At 35.6% G+C, this 26982-nt stretch overlaps 4 protein-coding genes across 7 annotated transcripts in view; 3 read left to right on the top strand and 1 right to left on the bottom strand.

Moving 5' to 3' along the window:
* The window catches only part of LOC107748095 (RING finger protein 150-like), a 12467-nt gene extending 6650 nt beyond the window's left edge, over window positions 1–5817 (top strand). The window contains exons 3-7 of the mRNA XM_016562756.1: window positions 400–528; window positions 638–720; window positions 1897–1993; window positions 4111–4315; window positions 5622–5817. Coding sequence (XP_016418242.1) covers window positions 400–528; window positions 638–720; window positions 1897–1993; window positions 4111–4315; window positions 5622–5722 — 615 coding nt within the window. The 3' untranslated portion in view covers window positions 5723–5817. The remainder of the gene's footprint in view (window positions 1–399; window positions 529–637; window positions 721–1896; window positions 1994–4110; window positions 4316–5621) is intronic.
* A 1917-nt stretch (window positions 5818–7734) lies between these two features.
* On the bottom strand, window positions 7735–16596 carry LOC107748094 (protein phosphatase methylesterase 1-like). Its single transcript, XM_016562754.1, has 11 exons — window positions 16478–16596; window positions 14198–14204; window positions 13128–13185; window positions 12991–13042; window positions 11986–12178; window positions 9505–9655; window positions 9260–9304; window positions 8941–9005; window positions 8335–8402; window positions 8097–8131; window positions 7735–7975 (listed from the first exon to the last, which is right to left on the bottom strand). The coding sequence occupies exons 1-10, from the start codon at window positions 16594–16596 to the stop codon at window positions 8107–8109; spliced, it is 783 nt and encodes a 260-aa protein (XP_016418240.1). The 3' UTR covers window positions 7735–7975; window positions 8097–8106.
* On the top strand, window positions 12128–22039 carry LOC107748090 (G protein-regulated inducer of neurite outgrowth 1-like). Of its 3 annotated transcripts, XM_016562749.1 has the most exons (3): window positions 12128–12193; window positions 16493–16738; window positions 19790–22039. In XM_016562749.1, the coding sequence occupies exon 3, from the start codon at window positions 19864–19866 to the stop codon at window positions 21943–21945; it is 2082 nt and encodes a 693-aa protein (XP_016418235.1). In that variant the 5' UTR covers window positions 12128–12193; window positions 16493–16738; window positions 19790–19863; the 3' UTR covers window positions 21946–22039. The 3 variants fall into 3 exon arrangements, with proteins under 3 accessions (XP_016418235.1, XP_016418236.1, XP_016418234.1); XM_016562750.1 differs by lacking the exon at window positions 16493–16738; XM_016562748.1 differs by lacking the exons at window positions 12128–12193; window positions 16493–16738 and adding an exon at window positions 18586–18681.
* A 3235-nt stretch (window positions 22040–25274) lies between these two features.
* Window positions 25275–26982, top strand: part of LOC107748092 (protein phosphatase 1K, mitochondrial-like) — a 13057-nt gene continuing 11349 nt past the window's right edge. The window contains exon 1 of one of the 2 annotated variants that reach the window (XM_016562752.1): window positions 25275–25321. The gene's annotated coding sequence lies outside the window, so the exon portion shown is untranslated. Of the gene's footprint in view, window positions 25322–25799; window positions 25876–26982 lie in introns of those variants that run through there. The other variant, XM_016562751.1, reaches the window with a different exon arrangement.

Below are 26982 nucleotides of genomic sequence, written 5' to 3'. Positions count from 1 at the left end.
CACCCCAGGAGTTTGAAAAGTGCCCGTCAAACGCCGGCTCGCTCTTCTCCATCGGCGCCGCCTTTGTCTAATTTTTTTTTTTTTTGTAATTTGTACTTTTGGTGAAAAATAAATGTAGTGAAGTTGAATACTTTAGTTTTATTCTACTCAAGTAAAAGTACCACAATTTAATTATACTCAAGAAAGTAGAAAAAAGTACTCTAACGAAAGTATTTGTAATTAGTTACTTTCCACCTCTAGGTTTGTGTGTGTTTAAACGTGACCCTAAAACATGATTACAGGCCACAGGAAGTGACTTTCATCACAGGAAAACAACCGCAGCCTGAAGCCAACAGAGCCTTTCATTACAGCCCTCAGTCTTTAATTATTCTAACGAGAGACGGATGTAGAAGTTAACAGTCTGAAGTCGAAGGAGAAAAGCGTTTATTAATCACGTTCTGTTCTCTGATTGGTCAGAGGAGGCTGGGCGACGCTGCCAAAAAAGCCATCAGCCAGTTACAAGTGCGGACCATCAGGAAAGGCGATCAGGTGAACAAATAAACATTCAATATGGCAGTCCTTACAGCAGTGGGTTCTGCTGATATAGAGTCCTGCACTCTGTGTTTTGTCTGTATAATGTGTGTGTTTTTTCCTGTAGGAGACGGAGAGTGATTTTGATAACTGTGCCGTGTGTATCGAGGGTTATAAAGCAAATGATGTAGTGAGAATCTTACCTTGCAGGTAAACACACACCTGACTGCACTTTTGATAAGACACTAACAAGATAGCTACATTAAATCTGCTTTTTTTTCAATAGTAAAGCAATATAATACTACATTGTATATCTCATCTAATTGTATTTATATTATTATAGTAGGTTAATTTTTTTAATGTTTTTGAAAGAAGTCTCTTCTGCTCACCAAGACTGCATTTATTTGATTAAAAATACAGAAAAATGCTTTAAAATTGCAAAATATTATTACTATTTAAAACAGCTGTTTTCTGTGTGAATCTCTGTTAAACTGTAATTTATTTCTGTGATCAAAGCTGAATTTTCAGCATCATTACTCCAGTCTTCAGATGATTCTTCAGAAATCATTCTAATATGCTGATTTGCTGCTCAAGAAACATTTCCGATTATTATCAATGTTGAAAACAGTTGCGCTGCGCAATATTTTTGTGGAAACCGTCATACATTTCATTTTTCAGGATTCGTTGATGAATAGAAAGTTCAAAAAACAGCATTTATTTGAAATAGAAATATTTTGTAACATTATAAATGTCTTTACTGTCACTTTTGATCACTTTAATGCATCTTTGATGAATAAATAAATTTTTAATTAAAAAAAATCACTGACCTCAAGCTTTTGAATGGATATAGCATATATACTGTATTATATATATACTATACTATATTTATTTCTATGTTTTCATATAACAAAGTTGCTAAATACTCTCTTATTTGCTACAAAAAGAGGATGTAAGTGGTGTGCAGGTCTTTTTGTATCAATTCATTGAAATTCATTCAGTGTTCAACTGAAAACTCGCAAACATGAGAGGCTGCTGTATTAAAGCCCGTTCACACCAAGGACGATAAAGATATAGTTCTAAAAATCGTTCTCAATATTAAAGAATAGCAGAGTCCACACCACAGCTATAACGATAAAGAGAAACGATATCCAGCTTTTTTCCAGCTGATGAACGATAAAAAATTGACAGCCAATCAGAATCCATCCTGCTATAATGAGCTCGAAAATTTAAAGTGACAGACGATATTGTTCGCTGGTGTGAACGCTAATATCGTTATCTTTATAGTTTTCTTTATAGTTATCGTTCTTGGTGTGAGCGGGGCTTTAGACTGATAAACCCACATCTGTTCCTCCTTCACGGTCTTCACTGTTCGTCTGCTTCTCGCAGGCATCTGTTTCATAAGGGCTGTGTCGACCCGTGGTTGGTGGACCATCGTACGTGTCCCATGTGTAAAATGAACATCCTCAAAGCTCTCGGCCTCACGGTTGGTGTTTTTTCTCTCTCCCTCGTCGCTGTGCAGAGGTCAGGCTCGTGTGTCATGTGCTGTTTGTGCATGTTTTAGTCCTCCTCGAGTGCAGAGAGAAATGAGCTGAACACAAAGCTTCAGACAGAATCAGTGGAATACAAACAGCTGAATAACAGTCTGAATAAATTTACTTTATTATTAATTATAATAATAATGATACTAAATAGTATTTAATTGTTATTAATTACAGTAATGAATTGATACATTAAATTATTTCCAGAGGAATCATTATTTTCATTTTATCCTATTTTATTTCGTTTTTTTTTTTAAAAATACTTTGATTGAATTATTTAGCTTTTGAATGGATATAGCATATATACTGTATTATATATATACTATACTATATTTATTTCTATGTTTTCATATAACAAAGTTGCTAAATACTCTCTTATTTGCTACAAAAAGAGGATGTAAGTGGTGTGCAGGTCTTTTTGTATCAATTCATTGAAATTCATTCAGTGTTCAACTGAAAACTCGCAAACATGAGAGGCTGCTGTATTAAAGCCCGTTCACACCAAGGACGATAAAGATATAGTTCTAAAAATCGTTCTCAATATTAAAGAATAGCAGAGTCCACACCACAGCTATAACGATAAAGAGAAACGATATCCAGCTTTTTTCCAGCTGATGAACGATAAAAAATTGACAGCCAATCAGAATCCATCCTGCTATAATGAGCTAGAAAATTTAAAGTGACAGACGATATTGTTCGCTGGTGTGAACGCTAATATCGTTATCTTTATAGTTTTCTTTATAGTTATCGTTCTTGGTGTGAGCGGGGCTTTAGACTGATAAACCCACATCTGTCCCTCCTTCACGGTCTTCACTGTTCGTCTGCTTTTCGCAGGCATCTGTTTCATAAGGGCTGTGTCGACCCGTGGTTGGTGGACCATCGTACGTGTCCCATGTGTAAAATGAACATCCTCAAAGCTCTCGGCCTCACGGTTGGTGTTTTTTCTCTCTCCCTCGTCGCTGTGCAGAGGTCAGGCTCGTGTGTCATGTGCTGTTTGTGCATGTTTTAGTCCTCCTCGAGTGCAGAGAGAAATGAGCTGAACACGAAGCTTCAGACAGAATCAGTGTAATACAAACAGCTGAATAACAGTCTGAATAAATTTACTTTATTATTAATATTAATAATAATGATACTAAGTATGATTTAATTATTATTAATTACGGTAATGAATTGATACATTAAATTATTTCCAGAGGAATCATTATTTTCATTTTATCGTATTTTATTTAGTTTTTTTTAAACATTAATACTTTTAATTATTTTTTAAATATATTTTCTGTTTTCATTTTAATTTGAAAGTTTTAGTCATTCTGTTGTGTTTTTGTCATTTGTATTAGTATTTTTTAAAAAAAATGTCTGTATAGTGTTTATTAATTTTATTTCATTTTAGTTTCAAATATTTCCATTGGATTCATTTTTTTAATTTCATCTTATTGTATATTTTTATTTATTTCTTAAAACATTGATGTTCGCTAATAACATTGTATTGTGCCATAATGAGTGTAATTTTAGAATCACTGATACTATAAAAGTTTATTTAATATTTTGAAATTTTTATATTTATGGTGTTTACATTTTAATTTGTTAGAGTTTTAGTAATTTTGTTGTGATTTAGAATTTTTTTTTTTATATATCTATCATTTTTTAGTTATGCTAATGCATTGAGTTAGACTAAATGAAAAAAGGATGTCTTGTTTTCATTTTAATTTTAGTTAAAGTGTTAGTACTTTTGTTGTGTTTTTGTCATTTTTGTAGATTTAAGAAAAAGTTTTTATTGAGATAATTAAGTTTAACTAAAGGGAAAAAATTTTGCCTTGCTAACTAGATAAAATAAAACAAGTTTAAGTTTTTTTTTAATTTTTAAGTTAGTTTTTTAAGTTATGAAATTTATTTTATGTAGTTTATTTGAGTAGTAGTTTAATACTTAATTGTAATAATCCTGGCCTTAACCATGGTAGAATCCCTGAAATTCATGGCTTATTGCTTCAGTATGGCTATAGTGTAATTCTATTGTATTTAACTCTATGCTGTGTGACTGTGGTGTAATTCTGTTCACATGCAGTCGAGTGCTGAGTGTCTGAATGAACTTCCCCTGGACTACGAGCTCGCCGTGGGGGGCGTGGCTCTCAACGCCATGGTGATGAGCGATGATGTCATGGCCGGCGATGTCGTGGGGGGGCGTGACCCCGGAGTGAGGATGGTGGGTCTCCCTCAGGTCCTCCTGGACTCTGAGCCACTGTCCCAGGACACCTTGCCAACCGAACAGAGTGAGTGTGCGAACGAGTTCATAAACATTGATTTCTGTGAGAGAGGAAGTCGTCCTCTTCTCTAGTGCAAGGCCTTGTGGGTAATAATTTACATTTTTGCATTTAGAAGATGCTTTTATCAAAAGTGACAAATAATAGTGCACATTTAATAACAGGCCAAAAAAGCATGCACAAATATGCATGTGGCAAAAATGGCAAACCATCCAGATAGTCTTGTGAATAAAGTGTACATTTTAGCATACTTTTAAAAAATAGTATGCACTACAGAAATAATACACTTCAAGCACAAACTGAATGTAATGTTTTGGACATTTAATTGCATGTTAATTGTAATTAAATGAAAATGTATTGTAGTCTAAACATTTATGTAAAATGCAATTAGCTGAACTTTAGAGCACTTCTTTTGACCCACTTAAGTTAGACGCAAGTACATCTTTATATGTAATTTCATAATTACTTATATTGTCTCGAAATATGGTTAAAGTGCACTGCTGAATGAACTGACAAGCATTTATGGGAAACTAAAATATACTTTAATGTCATTTCTGTTAAAACATGCATGTCATGTTTTGATATATAGCAAGAGTTGTTATAGTTAACTAAAACCATAAAAAATGTTTCTTGAAATAAAATAAATGTTAACTGAAATTGTTACTGAACTTATTTTGACTTTTATTTGATCATTTCTCTTTTTCATTGAGTTTAACTTAATGTACTAAAATAACTAAAACTAAAACTGAAATGAAAATATAACAAAAACTATATAGACATATAAAAACAAAAATAAAAATGACAACACAAAAATTACTAAAAAAAAAAAAAAAAACTAATGAAAACTATAATATATATAATTCCTACTAAAATAAATCACATCCATACTAAAATAAGTTGCAATTTAGTACATTTAAAATATATTAACTTTAAATGCAATATCAAATAACACACTACAGTTAAAATTAATATCACATGCATTACATGTGCTTCAGTATGTTAGTCAACACATCAGAATAATTGTACTTCTTTAATAAAGCATGACAAAAATATAAAAATTATTTAAAATGTACTTTAAGTTAAAACTATTTATTTGACATTACAAAGTGTACTTATGAAAATCTTTAGGTTGCCTTTTATTTCATTAATATTATTATATACTTTAAGGTTTACACTACAAGTGCACATTCAGTTAACCATTTTGAAATACGATTTGCAACTTGTTCTTATTTTGCATGCTATTTAGTAAGGACAGCATACAAATTAGGACACAGCCGTACTGATGAATATCTTTATGACTGTCTTTCCTCCGCAGGTGAGTTACAACCAATAGCCAGTGGCAGTTCAGAGATGTCGCTCGCTACGGGGGCGGGGCATTCGGACATTGACACGCCCACCGACGACCCAAAGTGCTGATCTGGCCCCGCCCACTCATGCTCAAATGTTTGGGTGACCGCAGCGACGGGCTCAGACGGGTTGAATGGGCTTTGAATGGCCAGTGATTGAGCATGTAACTGCCTGCCGAGTACATACTACAATCCACGTCCGATGTTACGTTCATTTCATCTTTCTTCTACATTCTCTGAAAAGCAGGGTAAACTCTGTTCTCTCTCGCCCGCAGTGCACACTACAGCTAAAGCACTTGTTCGGTATCGGCAGACGATCGGTTCTGCTTTGCTCGACAATCTTCTCTTTCCTACCGCCGCAGCGTTCGCTGCCCGTTTCACCATTTGTCTGTGATCCCAGCAGAAAGAACGTGTCAAAGACTATTTTGAATCTGATCAGAAGTGGTTTATTTTTCTATAGAGAAGCATTTGATGTGCTTGAGTTCTGCAGTATTTAAAAAAAACAAACAGAGAATCTCAGTATTTAGACGCCGCCGCCTTGGAGATTTTTGGGGATTTGGCCCTCACCAAAGACGCCAGACCTGGAGTGTGTGACGGACGTTGTATGGGACAGAACTGTGGGACTTTCTAGGAAGTGCTCTTTGGATTCTGTGGAGCAGGACATGTGATGTTTGCTGTGCATGCCACATGCCCTGTCCACTTGAGATTTTAGTGGATTTCATTTAAAGGGATAGTTCACCTAAAAATGAATGTTTACTGGCAGTGTCCTCACCCTCAGGCCATCCAAGATTTGAGAAGAAGAACGGATTTGGAGAAATTCCGTCATTTGTTCACAAGTAGATCCTCTGCAGTGAATGGGTGCCGTCAGAATGAGAGTCCAAACAGCTGATTAAAAACATCACAATAATCCACACCACTCCAGTCCATCAGTTAGCATCTTGAGAAGCCAAAAGCTGTGTGTTTGTAAGAAACAAATCCATCATTAAGATGTTTTTAACTTCAAACCGTTGCCTTTGGCTAAAAAACGAGTCCATAATCCATAATAACGCTTCCTCCAGTGAAAAAGTGGTCTGGTCTGAATCAGGAGAGAAATCTGCACAGATCAAGCACTGGTTACAAGCCCAAATAGTCTGAAACAGCTCTAAACAAACATGTTGATTAATTTTTGATGTGAGAGGATAACAAGGGATGGACTTTATTACTGGAGGAAGCGTCATTATGGATATTTTACCAAAGGCAATGGTCTGAAGTTAAACATGCCTTAATGATAGTTTTTAAAAACATGCAGCTTTTGGCTTCACAAGATGTTAACTGATGGACAGGAGTGGTGTGGATTTCTTGTGGATTATTGTGATGTTTTTATCAGCTGTTTGGACTCTCCTTCTGACGGCACCCATTCACCATTCACTGCAGAGGATCCATTGCTGAGACTCAGAGAGAAATCTGATGAAGAAACAAACTCATCTATATCTTGGATGACCTGAGAGTGAGTAAATTTTCAGCAAACTTTTTTTTCCGGTGAACCATTTCTTTAAAAGGAGAGTTCACCCCATAAGTGATTGTTCTGTTACTGTTTATTCACCCACGGGTCTAAATCGCTATTATTCTTTTTTTCTTTTCTTTAAAACTCCAGAAATCACCATAAAAGTAGTTAATATGACTTGTGCACTACATTCAAACAGTTCCAGATGTTTTTGGCAAAACAAAGTTGTGGAAAGACACGAGGGTGAGTAAATGATCGTTTTCAGGTGCACTGTTCCTTTAAATCTGTAACGCGTTCTTCCTTGTTTGACTGTATATTGTAAATAGAGAATAATTTTGTCCAATTTTCTCCTTAATTGCCCAGTTTTTCCATCATGCACTTTATGTATTTAGAGATTGGATTTCGTTTTGAGATTGGGATTTCGGTCACATGTTTGTATACTCGCACACAAAACACACTTGCAGTTCACCTCACCGTATTTCTCTCTCACACACACACACTCAGTAGACATTTGTACCATTTCATGCTCAGTATTTTGCACGTGTTTCAGTCAGACTGTGCTTTGAATATTAATAAATTTTAATGTAAATTTTTTGGGGCTAAACATCATCTCATTTACACAGTGTCACATAATTCCGTCTCATTTAAATATTTGAATGTTTCCTGTCAGTTAAACTAAAAATTCCGACACAGTTGAATAATGAACATTCAAATCTTTATTCTAAACTCAGGATAGTGACAGTTGAAACAGTTCCTGGATTAATGGCAAAAGTAGCATGTTTTTGCTGGATGTGAAGGATGTTTTGATCTGGTGGAGGTTTCAGGCCTGTTCTGCTTTATCTGATGGACAAAGACATTCGACTCTGTTCAGTTCGCATGCACAAATGCAGACAGGATAGATAGTTGCCGTACAAACAAATGACAGCAAACATTTACAGACGAGAAAAACAATGTCACTCACTCTCGTGTTTTCACCGCATGAACGGGTACGAGGAACTGAGAGAGAGAGAGAATGACATGCAGTTTCTATGATGTTTAACATGCTCAAACTTCAGCAGAATTTGTTTATTACACCTTTTAATGCATTTTATACTATATATATATATATATATATATATAGGTAAGTCCTCATAGGTAAGTTGACCAATAAATTTTTTAAAATAGTTTTAGATAGAATTGTTCATTTGTTATTAACTCACCTTTTAGTTTCACTGCGTGCTTCGGCAAATTTGTGTCTGATCATAAAACTTGCCAAAGCATCTGCCACCTCAAAAATGCACAAAAATCAGATATTGCATTAAAACGTGCAACAAGAATAGCAAAATCATCTGTGCATAATTAATGTTTATACAGATGAGTGAGTGAATGTTGAGTGTTCCAAGACTGTTTATTTATTCCAAAAAAAACAGTAAATATTATTGTTTAAAATAACTATTTTCTTTGCGAATATTTAATTTAATTTGTCATTTATTTCTGTGATCAGATCTTCAGTGTCACATGATCTTCAGAAATCATTCTAATATGCTGATTTGCTGCTCAAGAAACATTTTTGATTATTATCAATTTTTATGCTGCCCAATTTTTTTTGTGGAAACTGATATATTTTATTTTTCAGGATTCACAGATGAATAGAAAGTTCAGAAGAGCAGCATTTATTTCAAATAGAAATCTTGGTATCTTTATAAAAGTCTTTACTGTCACTTTTGATCAATTTAATGTATCTGTATAAAAGTATCAATTTCTTAGAAGAAAATCAGTGATCACAAGCTTTTGAATAGAAATGTGGATATGATATATACTCTTACTTTATCTGGGATGTCCTCATGCACTGCGTGTCCACAAGGGGGCAGCACCTGCATCATGAATTTACCTACAGAAGCCATAGAAAACATTAAATAGAGAATATTAGCATGCTAGCACATTACTATTACCATCATTATTCAGGTGAAAACGCTGTTGGTCACGTTGCTTTTCTCAGCGCTGGTCGACCAATCACAGTCATTTGAGATTGTTAGGCATCTTCGAAATCATTTATATAGATTGCTAGGGCAGATTTCAATGTTTGTTATTGTGCAGCTCAATGCATGATTGCTGTCATAGGATACAGTTATTGATCAGACTCACCCTGCATCTGTCCAATGGTCAGGTCTCTGTCCAGTCGATCAATGCCTGAACACAGGACACGTTTCACATTAAACTGACAGAACTGAGCAATTTTGTTGCATAAATGATTCCCTTTAGCCATTCAGATCAGCATCATTTGTTTGATTATATGTTGCATTGTTTAGAATGTTCCTTAAAAGGAGGATTACTGTTATGTCTGTTTCATGTGTTTCAGAGGAGTGCTTTGATTGGTACGTGTCTCTTGCCTGCCAGCAGTAGGAGTTTTGGGACGTTGCAGGACAGAAAGAGGTTCGATATCCCTCTGAACCAGCCATCCCAGTATTTCTCTGCTTTAGACAGGTCGATTCTCCAGCTGTACACACTGCACGGCTGAAGCACACATGCACATCGATTACGCTCGGTTGTTTGTCATGCACTGTTTGTTCAGTTGCACACGGAGGGGTCAAAGGTTAATAAATGTTAAATATGGGTGTATGTGACCAATAGCAGGATTTCAGTTGTTATGGAAGCCAGTTTCGCCACATAAGAAACAAGTCATGCTTTAGTAGATCGTAATTATGAGATCAGTCAAAATTGGGAATCAGATTTATGAGATAAAAAGGTCATAATTATGATATAAAACTAAAAACTGCATACCAAGTCATAATGATGAGAAGTTGAAACTGATTTACCAAGTAGTAATTATGACATTAAAAAGTCAAAATTATAAATTGTCATTGACGAAAATAGACATAGTATGTCATACTTGACTTTTTATCTCAAAATTATAAGTCATTAAAGTCAAAATTATTTAATTATGAGAGTCAAAATTGGGATGACAAATTATAAAGATGAAAGTCTAAAAATTATGAGATTAAAAACAAAATTGACAAAAAAAATCTAAATAATAAGTGTAAACAGTCATAATTATGAGATAAAAAGTCTAAAATTATGAAGCTGAAATTGAGAGAAATCGAAATTATGAATTAAAAAATTAGCATTGACAAAAAATAAATGGAGTGTAAACAGTCATAATTAAGAAAGTCAAAATTATGACATACTAAGTTGTAGTTATGAGATAGTGAAATGGACAAAAAATCTAAATTAGGAGGTTTAAAAAAACTAAATTGAGTAAACAGTCATAATTTTGAGATAAAAAGTTGAAATTATGACATGAAGTTGAAATTGAGATCAATCAAAATTATGATATTAAAAATTGAAGTTAACAAAAAAAGTTTAAACAGTCATAACTGAGAAAGTAACAATTATGACAGTCATAATTAAGAAAGTCAAAATTATGACATACTAAGTTGTAATTATGAGATAGTGAAATGGACAAAAAAAATCTAAATTATGAGGTTTAAAAAACTAAATTAAGGCTAAATTATGACATACTAAGGCATAAATATGAGACAAAAAAATTATGTTATGAGAATGAGGATTATGCCACTTTGTCAACTGGCATGATGTTTTTTCTAATCTGGCAGAAATGGGCTTCCATACATCTGCCTTCAATAATGTGTGGTAGTGTATATATAAGGCAACTAACTTAATTCAAAGACATAAAAAAAAAAAAATCATAATGAACCTCATATTTATTTTCTTTCTTTGCTCTGAAAGTTAAAATTGATAAAAAAAATATATATATATATGGAAAATATTTATGAAAACTATGACATAGTAATATTATGAGATAAAGTCGAAATTGACATAGTAAGTTATAATTATGATAAAACTATGTAATTATGAAAAATTTGAAATCTAACATAAGTCATAAGTTTGAAAAGCTGAAATTGACATACTAAAAGTCATAATTGCAAGATAAAAGGTTGAGATTATAACACATGAAGTTGAAATTATGAGACAAGTCAAAATTGACACACTAAGCCATAATTATGAGATAAAATATAAATATGACATACAATTTAAACTTGGCATGCTAAGTGATATTATGAGATAAAAAGTTGAAATTATGACATACTAAATCGTAATTGTGAGAAGTCATAATTATAAGATAAAAAGTTGAGATTATAACACATGAAGTTGAAATTATGAGATAAAAGTGAAAACTGACATACTCATAAATATGAGATACAAAAATTGAAATTATGAGATAAAAGTCATAATTCAGAGGCTTGGCGGAGATGTGATTTTGTCATGTTCTTGTTGGGGCTTCAACAAGTCATTTCTCTCTGTTTTAGGGTTAGTTAGTAGGTTTATGATTTAGCTGTTTACCCGGCAGGAATGTTGTTCCAGATCAACAAGAGAAGTTGAAACAAGAGCTAGTCTTACTCTGCAAAATAGCTGTCACTTTTAAAAGAAAGTGAATGTATTTTGTGATAAAATCCCTTTTTTTTTTCTTTCCCGCTGGATAAAAGCAGGACTGAAGAGAACCTGCACTAAATTGTAGAAATAATATATATGTATTTTATTTAAGTAAACTACATATATATTATTTAAGTATTTGGCAGAAACTAAGATATTGTAACGGCAGTAGTAGAAACAGTAGTGCTAAAGCTTGAATTAATGTTTTCTTAAAAAAAAAAAAAAAAATTAAAAATCAAGATTCATTATTCATATTATTTTAGTTTATATATTGTTTAATATTTAAATGTAATATTATTCTTTTTATATAAATGTATACATTTTTTATTATTACTGTTGTTACTATTAGTAGAATTGGTAGTAGTAGCAATATTATATACCTTTGTAATAAGCATTTTAAAATGTAAAAAAAAAAATGTGACTGATGCTGGTTTATGACAGATGACGCAGTGTTTCTCACCCTCCACCACGTCGATGGCCACCAGCCCGACCACAGAGGGCAGCAGGGCACCACCCGCCGCGTGCACCGCGATGGCTCCGCCCACATTGTGACCCACCAGGATGATGGGGGGCGGGATCTCGCCGTACGTCGCTCGCACCACATTGGCTACGTCTCTGTGAGCACAGGAGGTGATTGGTCAGCTCTATTATGCTGGAAATTCAGCTGCGCATCACAGAAATAAATTACAGTTTAACAGATATTCACATAGAAAACAGCTCATTTAAATTGTAATAATATTTCACAGTTTTACTGTTTTTACTGTATTTCTAATCAAGTAAATGCAGCCCTGGTGAGCAGAAGAGACTTAATTCAAAGACATTTAAAAAAAAAAATCATAATGAACCTCATATTTATTTTCTTTCTTTGCTCTGAAAGTTAAAATTGATAAAAAAAAAATATATATATGGAAAATATTTATGAAAACTATGACAGTAATATTATGAGATAAAGTCGAAATTGACATAGTAAGTTATAATTATGATAAAATGCTGTAATTATGAAAAAATTGAATCTAACATAAGTCATAAGTTTGAAAAGCTGAAATTGACATACTAACTTATAATTGAGATAAAAAGTCATAATTGCAAGATAAAAGGTTGAGATTATAACACATGAAGTTGAAATTATGAGACGAGTCAAAATTGACACACTAAGTCATAATTATGAGATAAAATATAAATATGACATAAAATTGAAACTTGGCATGCTAAGTGATATTATGAGATAAAAAGTTGAAATTATGACATACTAAATCGTAATTGTGAGATAAGAAGTCGTAATCATAAAATAAAAAGTTGAGATTATAACACATGAAGTTGAAATTATGAGATAAAAGTGAAAACTGACATCCTCATAATTATGAGATTTTAAAAAATTGAAATTATGAGATAAAAGTCATAATTCAGTGTGTGTGTGTGTGTTTTACCTGGACATGGTTTGCGTGGAAAGGTCATCGGCGTGCCGGACTTGAGTTACGCCTGTTTGTGATTGTACTAGTCAGATCAGTGCACACGGGTAACTTACAGGTTAACCATTGAACTAAAGCTAGACGTTTGAGCTCACCGTGACCCCTGAGATCCATGGCCAAAACCCGACAAGTGACCCGACTGGCCATCGCTGCCTGTTCAGGAGAAACTCATAACTCATCATCAGACATAAATCTAATATTTGAATCGAATTGAAATTGAAGCCTTTATATATATAATGCATTAAAGTGTTTTTAATGCATTAATCTCATTATGGTCGGTATGATCTCATTAATAATTCTAACCACAGTTATAATGCATTATAACACTATAATTAGTTACACCTTGAGAAAATATAATGTATGAAAACAACCAATTTCTATTGGCATGGTTTAGAAAATGTAATTGTGATTTTTTTTTTTTGTTATACACACAATTCTGATCATTTTTCTCAGAATTGCAAGTTTATTTCTCACAATTCTGACTTTGGATTCATTTTGATATATTTCAAGATTTTAAAAAGTCATAACTTTTATCTCATGGAGGAAAAAAGCTACATTTCAGATGTAACCAAGATTTTGCAAATATTTTAATGCAATATACAATTACTTCTAAAAAATATATAATGCGTTACAATACATGTTAAGAATACTTTTATAATGCATTGTAGATAAAGGCTTCAAGTAAATGTTACCAAACATTTTAGTTTGGTCTTAAAATTAATGTTAACTGTAAAAAAAAACTAAAAAAAACAACAACAAGAACAACAAAAAACATACATTTTCTTTGAGCTGGTTTCCAAAGCAACATTTCTTGGTATACTAAAATAACTAAAACTGAAATAAGAATTAATAAAAACTGTAGACCAAAAAGTAGGGGGAGGGGGGAGAGAGTAACTAATACAAATATATAACTAATAAAAAAATATATATTAAAAAAAACAATAAAAATGTCGAAAATAAACAACAAAATTACTAATAGGTTACAATTTAAAATGGTTTACGTAGGTTTATGATTTAGCTGTTTACCCGGCAGGAATGTTGTTCCAGATCAACAAGAGAAGTTGAAACCAGAGCTAGTCTTACTCTGCAAAATAACCGTCACTTTTAAAAGAAAGTGAATGTATTTTGTGATAAAATCCCTAGAGTAATCTCTCTTAGTGCTCACGCCGTGACTGAAACACAGAGACAGAGACGCAGAGCTGCCAGTGAAGTTCCAGTCTGAGATCACATTCAGCTTTCAAAGCAGCCTTTTGATTCTGAGTCTCAATGCATCATAACTCAAATCTTTTAGTGCGTGCCACTTTCACTTAGAAAATGCGTGCACATTTGGCAAATAATTACAAAGAAATGTTACACACCGAATTAAAAGTGAAATGTTGATGTAGAAATGCTGAAATAGTGTTTTCTTGTACTCCAATAACTTCAAAACTACATTTTTACATAAACAATTTTATATACTGTTTACCATATTTAATTGGGAATTTGTTAAACTACTGTTCAAAAGAGTTTTTTTTTTTTTAAAGAAATGAATACTTTTATTCAGCAATAATGCATTAAATTGCTCAAAAATGAAAGTACAGACATGTATACTGTTACAAAAGAGTTCTATTTCAAATAAATACTGTTCTTTGGCTTTTTATTCATCAAAAAAAATATTGGAAAAAAAATGTATCATGGTTTACACAGAAATATTAAGCAGACACTTTAGACATTAAAGACTGGAGTAATAACTTTACCATCACAACTGTTTCCAACAGTGATAATAATCAGAAATGTTTCTCGAGCAGCAGATCAGAATATTAGAATAATTTCTGAAGGATCATGTGACGCTGAAGACTGGAGTAATGATGCTGAAAATTCAGCTGCGCATCACAGAAATAAATTACAGTTTAATATGTACTCACATAGAAAACAGCTGTTTGAAATTGTAATAATATTTCATAATTTTTACTTTATTTTTGACCAAATAAATGCAGCCTTGGTGAACAAAAAAAGACTCGGTAACATTTTGAACAGTAGTGTAAGTCTAGCATCACTATTATTGAAGTATAAAGTATCAAACTTCAGAGTGTAACTCATCCTGCACTGTTATTGTTCCAGTTATGAATGATTCCTCAAATAATTGTTTTCTGTTACTTGTTTAGGCATTTGAGCTTACAACGCTAGTAAATGTATCAAGCAACTGTTTCTCCAATCTGAAGCTTTAATCAACAAGAAATGATTCGGGTTGCTTTTGCTGCCTTTGTTTGATTTTAAATTAGTTTTTGAGTTCATTTAGGGGTTTTTAAGCATTTGAGCACAAGCAAAACCTCAGGTCTAAGCTGGTTATTTATCTTTAGTTACAGAGTCAGAAGAAAAGTAAGACTGCATGTACTTAAAGCCAGATCAATTATTTAATGCTCATGGGGTTTTCCAGCTCAGTTGTTTCACTGAAGAATCAGCTTTGTCTCAGATGTTTCTCTGAGAGGGAAGTAATGCATTAGGAGAAATAATCAAACACACATGAGTCAGTAGTAGTTAGAGTATAGAGCTATAAAATAAAATGAACGTGGAGAGTCTGATGAGAAATATCGGAGACATCGGTGAGATTTCTAGGCTCTTTATTCTCAAAATAAAAACAACTTGAGATTTGATCTCTTTTATGACTTCAGCAATTACTGCTAAAATCATCAATAAACTATGTAAGTGACATTTAAGATTAAAATTTTACTTTACCTTCAAATTAAATTTTACGTTTAAAATACGTCTTTTAATCGCTATATATTTTTTTACATAATTTCCTAACAAATATCAGTAACACTTTACAAAAAGGCCCAATAAAAGTTAATGCATTACCTAAAATTAACTAACAATGCCCAGTTCGTTTGTTACAGTATTTATTCATCTTTGTTAACGTTAGTTATTAACAATACAGCAGTTCATTGTCAGTTCAGGCCAATTAAATAATATTAACAAATATAATCAAATCTCTTTTTGAAAATGTTTTACATTTAAAAAGCAATTTTGCAATTACTTTCTTTTCAAAACAGGTTTGTGACTCTGGAGCACAAAAGCAGTGTTAAGTCCCAGATTTTCAAATAGTTGTATCTCGACCAAATATTGTCCTATCCTAACAAACCACACATCAATGGAAAGCTTGTTTATTCAGATTCCAGATGATGTATTAATCTCAATTTCTAAAAATGGACCCTTATGACTGGTTTTGTGCTCCAGGGTCACATTTTATAGTGATATTTTGTCATCTAGTTCTTTATTCCTGGTTCTGGAGAGCCTCTTTCCTCCAGAGTCTAATTAAAAGCATCTGAATCTACTAGTTAAGGGTTTACTTGTTAATTACAGACAGGTGTGTTGGATCTAAACTCTGCAGGAAGGTTTGTAAGTGTGAATGTTGTAAATGTCCATTGGATGTTCAGAGTTGTTGTGTGTGAAATGAAAGGGGTCTTACTTCTCTGTGTCGAAGCTCTCCTCCCACATGCTGTTGGCCGCGGCGTCGGTGCCGATGATGCTGGGGTCAGAGCTCAGGTGCGAGGAGCGACTCTCAGCGGACGAGCGCTCGGAGGCCATGAGAGAGACAGACGGACGGACGGACGGACGGAGACTGAACACACGGCCAGACTCACAGAGTTAAAGAGCACTGACGCTCGGCACTCGAACCGACAGCAGACAGATGGAGCGGACAGCTGAGCGCACACACGCAGCTGTTTCTGTGAGGAGACACAGACTGATAGATCAATATATTAAAACTTAATTTTTGATTAGTAATATGCATTGCTAAGAACTTCATTTGGACAAAAGTGAAGTCTCACACAATACACATATCGCTTTATAAAATTACAACTCTTTTTCTCAGACATTTCCTAAAAATAGAAACAAAAATGGGTCAATATTTTCTTACAATAAGCCATTGTGGTCATACAGTAAGAGTATAAAGTTATAAAATGAATGGAAAGCAGCTCAAATCATTGACTTTGATGAGAAACATTTGAGCTAATACTGAGATCTCTGACTTTTGATGCAGACTTTGGCATTGAGATATTGAGATATGCAGGAGTTTCTATTTGCTCTGCATTTAGTCATTTAAACAGCTAGGAGAAATGTACATAGCAGATATGTGACCCTGGAGCACAAAAGCTGTCATGGCACAGATATATTTGTAGCAATAGCCAACAATACATAGTATGGGTCAAAATTACCGATTTTTCTTTTATGCCAAAAATCATTAGGATATTAAGTAAAGATCATGTTCCATGAAGATATTTTGTAAATTTCATACCGTAAATATATCAAAACTTAATTTTTGATTAGTAATATGCATTGCTAAGAACTTCATTTGGACAACTTTAAAGGCCATTTTCTCAATATTTTGCACCCTCAGATTCCAGATTTTCAAATAGTTGTATCTCAGCCAAATATTGTCCTATCATAACAAACCATACATCAATGGAAAGCGTATTTATTCCGCTTTCAGATGATGTATAAATCTCAATTTCGAAAAAATGACCCTTATGACTGGTTTTGTGCTCCATATTGATGTTAAATTGTAAATGTGAATGTGATTAGAACATGTATGTGTTTTATAAGGATTTTAAAACATATTCTAGTCTATTGAAATTAGATATGTAACGTTATTTATTAAATAAATAAAGGATTTTAAACTTCCGTTTACAAAATTAAATCCAGTCTATAGCGCTAAGTAATAAAATGCAGATACATTGATGTTTGAATAGAGATGCAATTGCTTTCTGGCGATTTCCCAGCTGAAAGCAAAGAAACGTGGCGGTGTAACGCTCACATCTCTACAATGCCAGTTGATGTTTTGGAAAAATGAGATGCACATCAAACTAAATCGATACGTGAGCTGTATTCCGTGCGTGCGTGCGTGCGTCATCCTCTGCAGAATTGAGCGTCGTCTCGTCATTTATTCAAGCGTGAGAGGGAACACACTTCACAGCTACAGCATCCGCAAACTGAAGCTCATTCAGAGCAGCACAGCGTCTTGGCAATGTCTGGGTTCGGAATGGGAGGCATTAAATAGTGAGTATGTTTGTGCGTTAAATTTATTAAGAACTCGTTTGTGTAGTTCGTTAATAACGGATAGTGTTTACTTGTGTTGTGTGTAGTTAAGGGCGTCGCATGTAAATTAGAATCTTTGTAAATGTGAATGTGATTAGAACATGTATGTGTTTTATAAGGATTTTAAAACATATTCTAGTCTATTGAAATTAGATATGTAACGTTATTTATTAAATAAATAAAGGATTTTAAACTTCCGTTTACAAAATTAAATCCAGTCTATAGCGCTAAGTAATAAAATGCAGATACATTGATGTTTGAATAGAGATGCAATTGCTTTCTGGCGATTTCCCAGCTGAAAGCAAAGAAACGTGGCGGTGTAACGCTCACATCTCTACAATGCCAGTTGATGTTTTGGAAAAATGAGATGCACATCAAACTAAATCGATACGTGAGCTGTATTCCGTGCGTGCGTGCGTGCGTGCGTCATCCTCTGCAGAACTGAGCGTCGTCTCGTCATTTATTCAAGCGTGAGAGGGAACACACTTCACAGCTACAGCATCCGCAAACTGAAGCTCATTCAGAGCAGCACAGCGTCTTGGCAATGTCTGGGTTCGGAATGGGAGGCATTAAATAGTGAGTATGTTTGTGCGTTAAATTTATTAAGAACTCGTTTGTGTAGTTCGTTAATAACGGATAGTGTTTACTTGTGTTGTGTGTAGTTAAGGGCGTCGCATGTAAGTTAGAATCTCTGCCCCTCCTTTGAAGAAGTACACGCGGGAAACTTGTTAGAACAAATTAGAACCGAATTAAATGTTACATTATATTAATGTAAACGGAGAATTAAAACCGAAATACTGAACTAAAATATAGAGAAGAATAAGAGATTTTTTTATCAACAGCTGCAGCCTAACCTAGTTAGACAGGTCTGTTTTTCAGGGTTTTGGATAGGCTTCTTAAACTGGCCTAAATTAGTTTTTTCTCCTTTCTTTCTTTTTTTCCAGCAGGGAATTTGAGCATTTAAGTTTATTATTATTATTATTATTATTAATTTATTAATTTATGTAGTTTCTTTGGTTCTATTTTCACAAGTGGCACATTTTTAAAAACTGTTTGCACGTAAAACAGCCATCATTCAAAACTTTCTTCCATTAGGGCTGTAAGTGTTGTAAGGGTTCCCTTGCGAAAATTAACCATGGTATTATTATAGTAAAAGTGTAGTAACCTTTTTTGGCGTATTGATTAACATTGGTATAACCAGTTTTACTACAAATACCATGGTTAAACTATGGTTAGTGTAGTAGCAAAACCATGGCTAATTTGTGGTTACCATGATTTAGCTATAGTAACCATGTTTTTTAGTTTAATTGAGATAAAACCATGATTATTTTTTCGTAAGGGTTGGTTTAATCACCACAGTGCAACAGGATTATCTTTTCAGTATGGTAAATGTACAGATCAGTTCAATATGCATGATAAAAGTAGCCTACAGTTGTTACTCTAGGAGTGCATTTACAGTACCTAACTGATCTGACATAAAATCCATAGTTTCCATAATCCTGTCTTTCCAATGTCAATTAAAATGTTTGATCAATGAACACATGACAATGAAAATTCAACACTTGTGAAAATAGCATTAAAGCCAGAAAAAACTGTGTCCTTAAAAAAAATATAAATTATTTGTTTAATAAGGTTTATTATTTTATCAAAATATATTTTTAAATGTGTTGTTGTTTCTACACAGATGTGTCACATCCACAACTAGGACATCACTAAATCAGATTGTGACTATTAGATCCTTCAACTATTATTAGTTTCATGGAATCCCGACCTGCTTTCCTTCATCCCCCTGGAAATAATGAACCCAAGGCATGCTGGGAATCTGAGTCCCAGCACAGAAAGGGAAACCACTCTCCTGGAACCAGGACAAGACTTGGAGAGAATCATGGGATTGAAGTACAAGCTAAAGAGCAGGAGGAGAGATCCACCTCCAGGGAATCCGCCGGCCATGTGAAAACACTAAAACACAATGCATTAGCCACCGCTGCCATTCCAGCCGCAGAACTGCTCCCTGCATCCACAGCTGCATCAAAAATACCCACCATGCACTCAGCGACAACCAAGCAGGTCACTGCGGGAAAAGCCAGTTCAACTGCTACGACTAAAACGGCATCGAAAAAAACAACCAAAACAACTGCACTTGGAGTGGAGGTCTTAAGTTTATCCAGCCAAACTGGACCCAGTGGGATAAAACCAAGATCCCCAAATGTGAGCCATGAGAAGAAGCTACAAGCGAGTGCAAAAGCATTTCCCAATAACATGCAAAAAACTGCCTCAGCATCTCATATCATGGGCTCCACAGACTCCCCACAAAAGACGCTTCAAAAAACATCATCTGCTTCCCAGATTTCCTCAACCGACTCTCCCAAGAGTCTCAACCGGACTCTCTCGCACATTCCTAGAGCTACGTCCAGCCCCAAACTTAAACCGCCCTATCCTGCGTCTCTCAAAGTGGACAAAACCGAGCGGAATAGAAGAGTCACGAGCAAAGAGGGACTGCTGTCGACTTCTTCTCCAAAAGATAAAATGATTGACACATTGGTGGAGAGCAACCTGCAACTGGGGACGAAAGCAGCAATGGGGGAGAGCCCTCAGGGACGAAAGGAGCAAGAGATAAAGAGCGGGAACGAGAGAGAAGCAGAGATGCTAAGAGACGAAATAAAAGACGCTGTCCTTCTGGGACACAGTCTTGGAGGAAGTGACGTCATCTCGAACTTGAAAGGTTGCAAAGAAATGTCCTCTCTGTCATTGTATTGTGCCGAAAAGCTGAAAGAGCCAGAAGACAAGACTGACCCATATGTCACGACCCAAGAGAGACACGCAGGAAAGAGTCAGATACTCTGTGAAAAGAAGGGAAGGGAGGAAGCAGAGAGCGAGGAGAGGAGGAACACAGGAGAGAGAAAGGGGGAAGCTGAGGTTAAGAATGTCAAAATGGCGACTGAGGTCAAGAAGGATACTGTAATGAATAAAAAAAAGAATAAGATTCCGACACCCAAGAACTTGAAGGATGCAGTGACAATGACAGTTGAAGGTCTCCCAGTGACCGAGATGAAGGATGCAGCACTGCAGGCGGATCTGAAACTGGTGTACGTTGATGTCGAGGTCCAGGCGGTTGTGGAGGTCTGCAGCAGATCCACAGTCACAAGCCCAGTCCACAACGTTCAACCTTGTCAGTTGAACCATGAGATTGACCTCAACTCTAAAGCTGGCCTGCACAATGGGCTCAACCTTGACAGCAACTCGGACTCTGATTGGTTGCCGACTGTAGCCTTACCGGACCCCAAACCAACAGGAGCCAAGCCTAGATTTCTAGGTCCACCCCCTTACAAGTCTCCCAATAGCCAGAAACCACTTCAACACATCTGTCAAATAGAGATTGAGCTTCGTAGCCAGTTTCCGCAACCTCTCGGTTCGGTCCCCCCCCAAGTAACCATCAGTGAATTTGACTCAACTTGTCAAGTGTTGCCCGAGGTGGCGGAGAAGACCTCTGGGGACTCCTTGAAGCCACTCAACTCTGGGGGAACAGCAGGGGTGGAAGGAGAAAAGGAGGAGAGCGGTGCAACTCAGGAGATCGTCTGGGATGAGCAGGGAATGACGTGGGAAGTCTATGGAGCGTCGCTGGATATGGAGTCCCTGGGATTTGCCATCCAGAACCACCTGCAGTGTAAGATCCGTGAACATGAGCGGCGTATCGGCACGCTCCGGAAGTCTATATGCCTCTCCGAACAATCGCCCAGAAAGGCCAGGACAGGAAAGAAGAAGAGGAACGTCTTTAGGTCGCTGTTTGCTGGATCTAAGTGCTGCTCAAAACCACAACCCAAAGAGGAAGCAGAAAAGTGACTCATTGTTATGTAAATGTATTTTGTAGATGTGCTACACTGGAGAATGTATAGTAAAAATGTCTAAAAATATGTAGCCTACTGTTGCTTCATGGAAGTGTTAGACCAGGAAAACTTCCAGGCAGGTGTGTTGAGGCAAGTTGGAGCTAAACTCTGCAGGACACCGGCCCTCCAGGACCAAGTTTGGTTACCCCTATTTAAGACCATGTCCAGAATTTGAAGGTTCTGAAATGATGTCTTGCCCATGGCCTTGTCCCAAATGGCGAGCTTGATGTGAACTTACAGTCTCATGGCCTACGCTTGTTCTTGACTATGAAGTGCGTGAGACTAGAGCAGGGATCCTCAAATCTGGCCCATGAGATCCACTTTCCTGCAGAGTTTAGCTCTAACCCTAATCAAACACACCTGAGCATGCTAATCAATGTCTTCAGGATCATTAGAAAATCACAGGTAGGTGAGTTTGATCAGGCTTGGAGCTAAACTCTTCAGCGCATTGGCCCTCCAGGGCAGGATTTGAGGAATCCTGGACTAGAGTGTCCAATGTAGAGAGGTGCCACGTTTGGTCATACTGGTACAGACTACTACCCAACTATCAACCTTTCAGGTTTTGGAAGTCTGGAAGGTTCTTGCATATCTCTTACAGGGGTAGTTCACTCAAAAATGAACATTCTATCATCATTTACTTATGTTGTTCCAATCCTTGTGTGACTTTTTTTCTTTTATAAACCCCTAAAGAAGAATGTTTTGAAGAACATTGGGTACCAAAAAACTTTGGACCCCATTGACTTCTTCTGCATGCTCAAAATGACCCTGAGAAAAGAATCTAATAGAATTTTGGACGTATATGATCGCATTGAAGGGTGAACTATCCCTTTAAGACTCATTTCTTGTAACTTGTAGACTTTATTTTGGATTAGCATGTTCACACTGTTGAAATGCAGTGGAAATTGCAGTTGTTTCCCAACATTTAAAAGTCCAACATCCAACTTTTTGAAATGTTGGTATTCGTTGAGGCCATGTGAACTAGCTTAGTTAATGCATTCACTTAAACATTAATCGACAAGTGAATTGTTCACTATTATGTAACTATTGAAAGTTCAATGACATTTTTTCATTTTTGTACAGGCAAAAATTGTCTACTGTCTTCACTCTTAGTATTAACTTGTGTAAAACTGAATGTCACTCTATTTAGGTTAACATTTCAAAAATGAAGTTTTGTATCACTTTTCTTTAAAAAAGAAACTTGTTTGACAACAGTTTCTGTATTACACTGTTTTTAGGAACCTTGTAGGTTTTGTCAGAACAGCTAATGACTTTCTAAATGTGCGCACTGGTCATGTTCAGTCACTGTGGTCACTCACTTGCACACCTGAGAAACTTCAAGCACTGGTAGTTGTTGTTAATGCTGGTAGATGTTAATCCTATTGGTTGCTTTATCACTGCAAAAATACTGTCCGTGCGAGCGTCCTTTAGAGGTACATAATGCTGGGCTGATAATCACTGTAGAGCACTTTTAATGGATTAAAATAATGTTTGTGATGTTCTACATGATGTGATTTTTGAACTTTTTTCAAGTTGAATTGTTAAAAATCCTTGTGCATGAGCCTGGTTTTTGTTTTCCGATGTGGGTCTTTGTGTTTTGTGAGCGCTCTAAGTGATGTCTGCTGAATATTTTATCCTTTCCGCGTGAGGGAGCAAGATGTTGATATTGAGTTTACAGAAGCAAGCTTGGACTAAATTTAGGTATCTTTGTTCTAAATGATGTCTGAATTGAGTCCTGCTGTAAATTTTTTACTCAGGAGCAGTGGTGCATCACATACAGCTACCATGTCCTGTGTTTGGTTGACATTATGGACCCTACGGAGCATCTGCCCTACATACTACAGTGAGATGAACTGTGCAGCAAATGTTGGTGTGATGGCTCTCTCTCCCATACCTCTGTTTTGCTCTCTTTACAGTGTTTGTGTGGCGGCACTGTTCCTCAAGCATTCTGGTGAGTGTTTGTTCAAAACCTCCAGCACTATTCGGTATAAGTAAACATGAAACATCTGAAATTCAGCAATGTATAAATTGAAGAGAGTTCACCCAAATGAAAATTTGCTGAATAAATTGACTCACGTCATCCAAGATGTAGATAAGTTTGTTCCCTCATCAGATTTGGAGAAATGTAGCATTGCATCACTTGCTCAACAATGGATCCTCTGCAGTGAATGGGTGCCGTCAGAATGAGAGTCCGAACAGCTGATAAAAACATCACAATAATCCACAAGTAATCCACACCACTCCTGTCCCATCAGTTAACATCTTGTAGAGCCAAAAGCTGCGTGTTTGTAAGGAACAAATCCATGAAGATGTTTTAACTTCAAACCATTACTACTACTCATAAAATATGAGTCCATAATCCATAAGAACACGTCCTCCAGTTAAAAAGTCCATGTTGTCACATCAAAATCCATCCACATATTTGTTTAGAGCTGTTTTGGACTGTTTTTGGTTGTAAACGTTGCTTGGTCTGTGCAGATTTATCTCGTGATTCAGACGAGACAACTTTTTACTGGAGAAAGCAGTATTATGGATAGACATTTGAAGTTAAAATGTCTTAATAATGGATTTGTTTCTTGCAAACACGCAGCTTTTCACCTCAAAAAATGTTAACTGTTGGACAGGAGTGGTGCGGATTACTTGTGGATTATTGTGATGCTTTTATCAGCTGTTTGGAGACTCATTCTAACGGCACCCATTCACTGCAGAGCATCCATTGGCCTGTTCATTTTCATTCTTGATTCTACAGAAAACAAGATGTGTTGCCACAAGTCTGATTCCAAGATGTGCTACAGTAAGTGCAGCATTTCATGTACTGCGCACAGCTTAAAACATAAGCTTACCTTAACATTTATTTGCTACCAAGCAAGTGCTGCTGTTTGCTTAAGAAAACGTGAATCTCGTTGCAATTCATGTTATGGTCTCCTCAGGAATAAGTTATTTATAGTGTATTAAAACGTTTGTGTTTTGAGTACTTGCTGATCTTTTATTCAGGACTTCTGCTGTGTTTACGGCAGAAACATGCTGTGATCCATCTGTGTGTGTATGAGTGAGAAAGAGGCCAAGCGCACACACACTGGTAGTGTTAATGTCTCTAATAGGCTACACGTTAGGCGCCAAAAAAAAAGAAGAAGCTTGAGCTAAAGGCTAAACCCTCACACACCCCCTCGTCTGATTGGACGAGCGGAGGGCAAAGACGGCCTGTGATTGGATACTGTTGTGTATTGGAATGTGAATAACCTTCTGTGTATGCTACAGAAATTTAACAAGCGCATAGAATGGTGTTTTCGGAAGGGCGGGGCTTAGCAGCTCGGACGCTGTCTCTGATTGGTCAGGTAGGATGAATCTAAAGAATAATTTCTTAACTTTTCATTCTCCACTCCTTAATTCCCATTCAGCGTTTGTCAAAGTGTCTCTCAGCCATTATTCCGGTTTTAATTATTATCCACACCTGCTCCTGAAGCAGCGCTTGGCACCTGATAGGTGTTACTTTTCTCAGCGCTGCTCAGTATTGACCAATCACAGCCGTTTGCGTTTATCTGATTAGAATGACTCCAATATCATTTTGTAAACATTGCCGCGGCATGTTTGCATTATTACCTCAGGTTCGAAGTCTTTGACTTTGAATTGTTTATAGATTTTAGTGTACTAATGTCTTCACTGACATAAAATATCCCGAGGTTTAACTGCGACTCGAAGGAGTTTTCGGCTTTTGAGCCGCCAAGCGCCCCCTGGAGCAGGACTAGTTTATCTGTCACCTGAACAATTTAACTAGTAGCCTCGATGTGTTGACACACCTTAACTTTACTGTCACTCCAGCTGGACAGGAGACCGAGTCGGACACTGACAACTTTGCCAACTAACTGATAAACCTGCTTATTTGCAGCAGGTAAGTTACTGTAAATTGTTTACATGTGATTTTGCGTTTATAATAAGCGGTGACATTCAGCGATTTTTGACGCATCAGGTGAAAACTGTTTTGACGAATTATTAATACTTAAAAAAAACAGCGTTATATTATTATTGGAGGGACCTTAACCACAATTATTTATTAGACTGCCAATCTGTTTACGTAAAACACTTAAAATATACATATATAAAATATACAATTTATTTATCCATGTTGTTTGCACATTTTGATGGGTTTTTTTGTAATTATTTTACTGTTTTCACATAATAAAGTTAAATTAAGGTTTACAAAAGAGTACAAGTGCGGCAGAAGTAAAAAAAATTAAATGCATAACTTGAAATAAAAAGTAACAAAGGTAAAAAAGTAACGTAAAATAACAAATACATAAATGAATACCAAAAACAACAACAAAAAAACTAAAATAAATAAATAAACTGCTGTGTGTAATTTAAATTGTGTGTGCATTATGCAACATTAACATTCATTGCAGAACGTGTTGTTATGACGCAACATCAATGTCAGAGTCAATGTCACATGGTCCAGTGATGTCACTTTTAAGGTCTTGTGCTGGAATGTGTTTGTTTGGACATGAAACACACGTCCCACAAAGGTCAGCAGTGAAGCACAGCGCATGCATGTGAACTTGGCCTGAAGAGGTCACTAGGGGTCATTCAGATCAACATGCACATACTGACTATAAATGCACAAATTAATGTTTAGTTACCATATGTGACCCTGCACCACAAAACCAGTCATAAGCTTTATAAATCACATGAAAGCTGAATAAATAAGCTTTCCATTGATGTATGGTTTGTTAGGATAGGACAATATTTGGCTGAGATGCAACTATTTGAAAATCTGGAATCTGAGGGTGCAAAAAATCTAAATATTGAGAAAATCATCTTTAAAGTTGTCCAAATGAAGTCGTTAGCAATGCATATTGCAAATCAAAAATTAAGTTTTGATATATTTACGGTAGGAAATTTACAAAATATCTTCATGGAACATGATCTTTACTTAATATCCTAATGATTTTTGGCATAAAAGAAAAATCAATAATTTTGACCCATACAATGTTTTTTTGGC

The sequence above is a fragment of the Sinocyclocheilus rhinocerous genome, unplaced genomic scaffold (genome assembly GCF_001515625.1).
Source record: "Sinocyclocheilus rhinocerous isolate Xijiao unplaced genomic scaffold, SAMN03320098_v1.1 scaffold6644, whole genome shotgun sequence".
Classification (NCBI taxonomy): domain Eukaryota; kingdom Metazoa; phylum Chordata; class Actinopteri; order Cypriniformes; family Cyprinidae; genus Sinocyclocheilus; species Sinocyclocheilus rhinocerous.
This window is presented reverse-complemented; position numbering and strand designations above follow the sequence as displayed.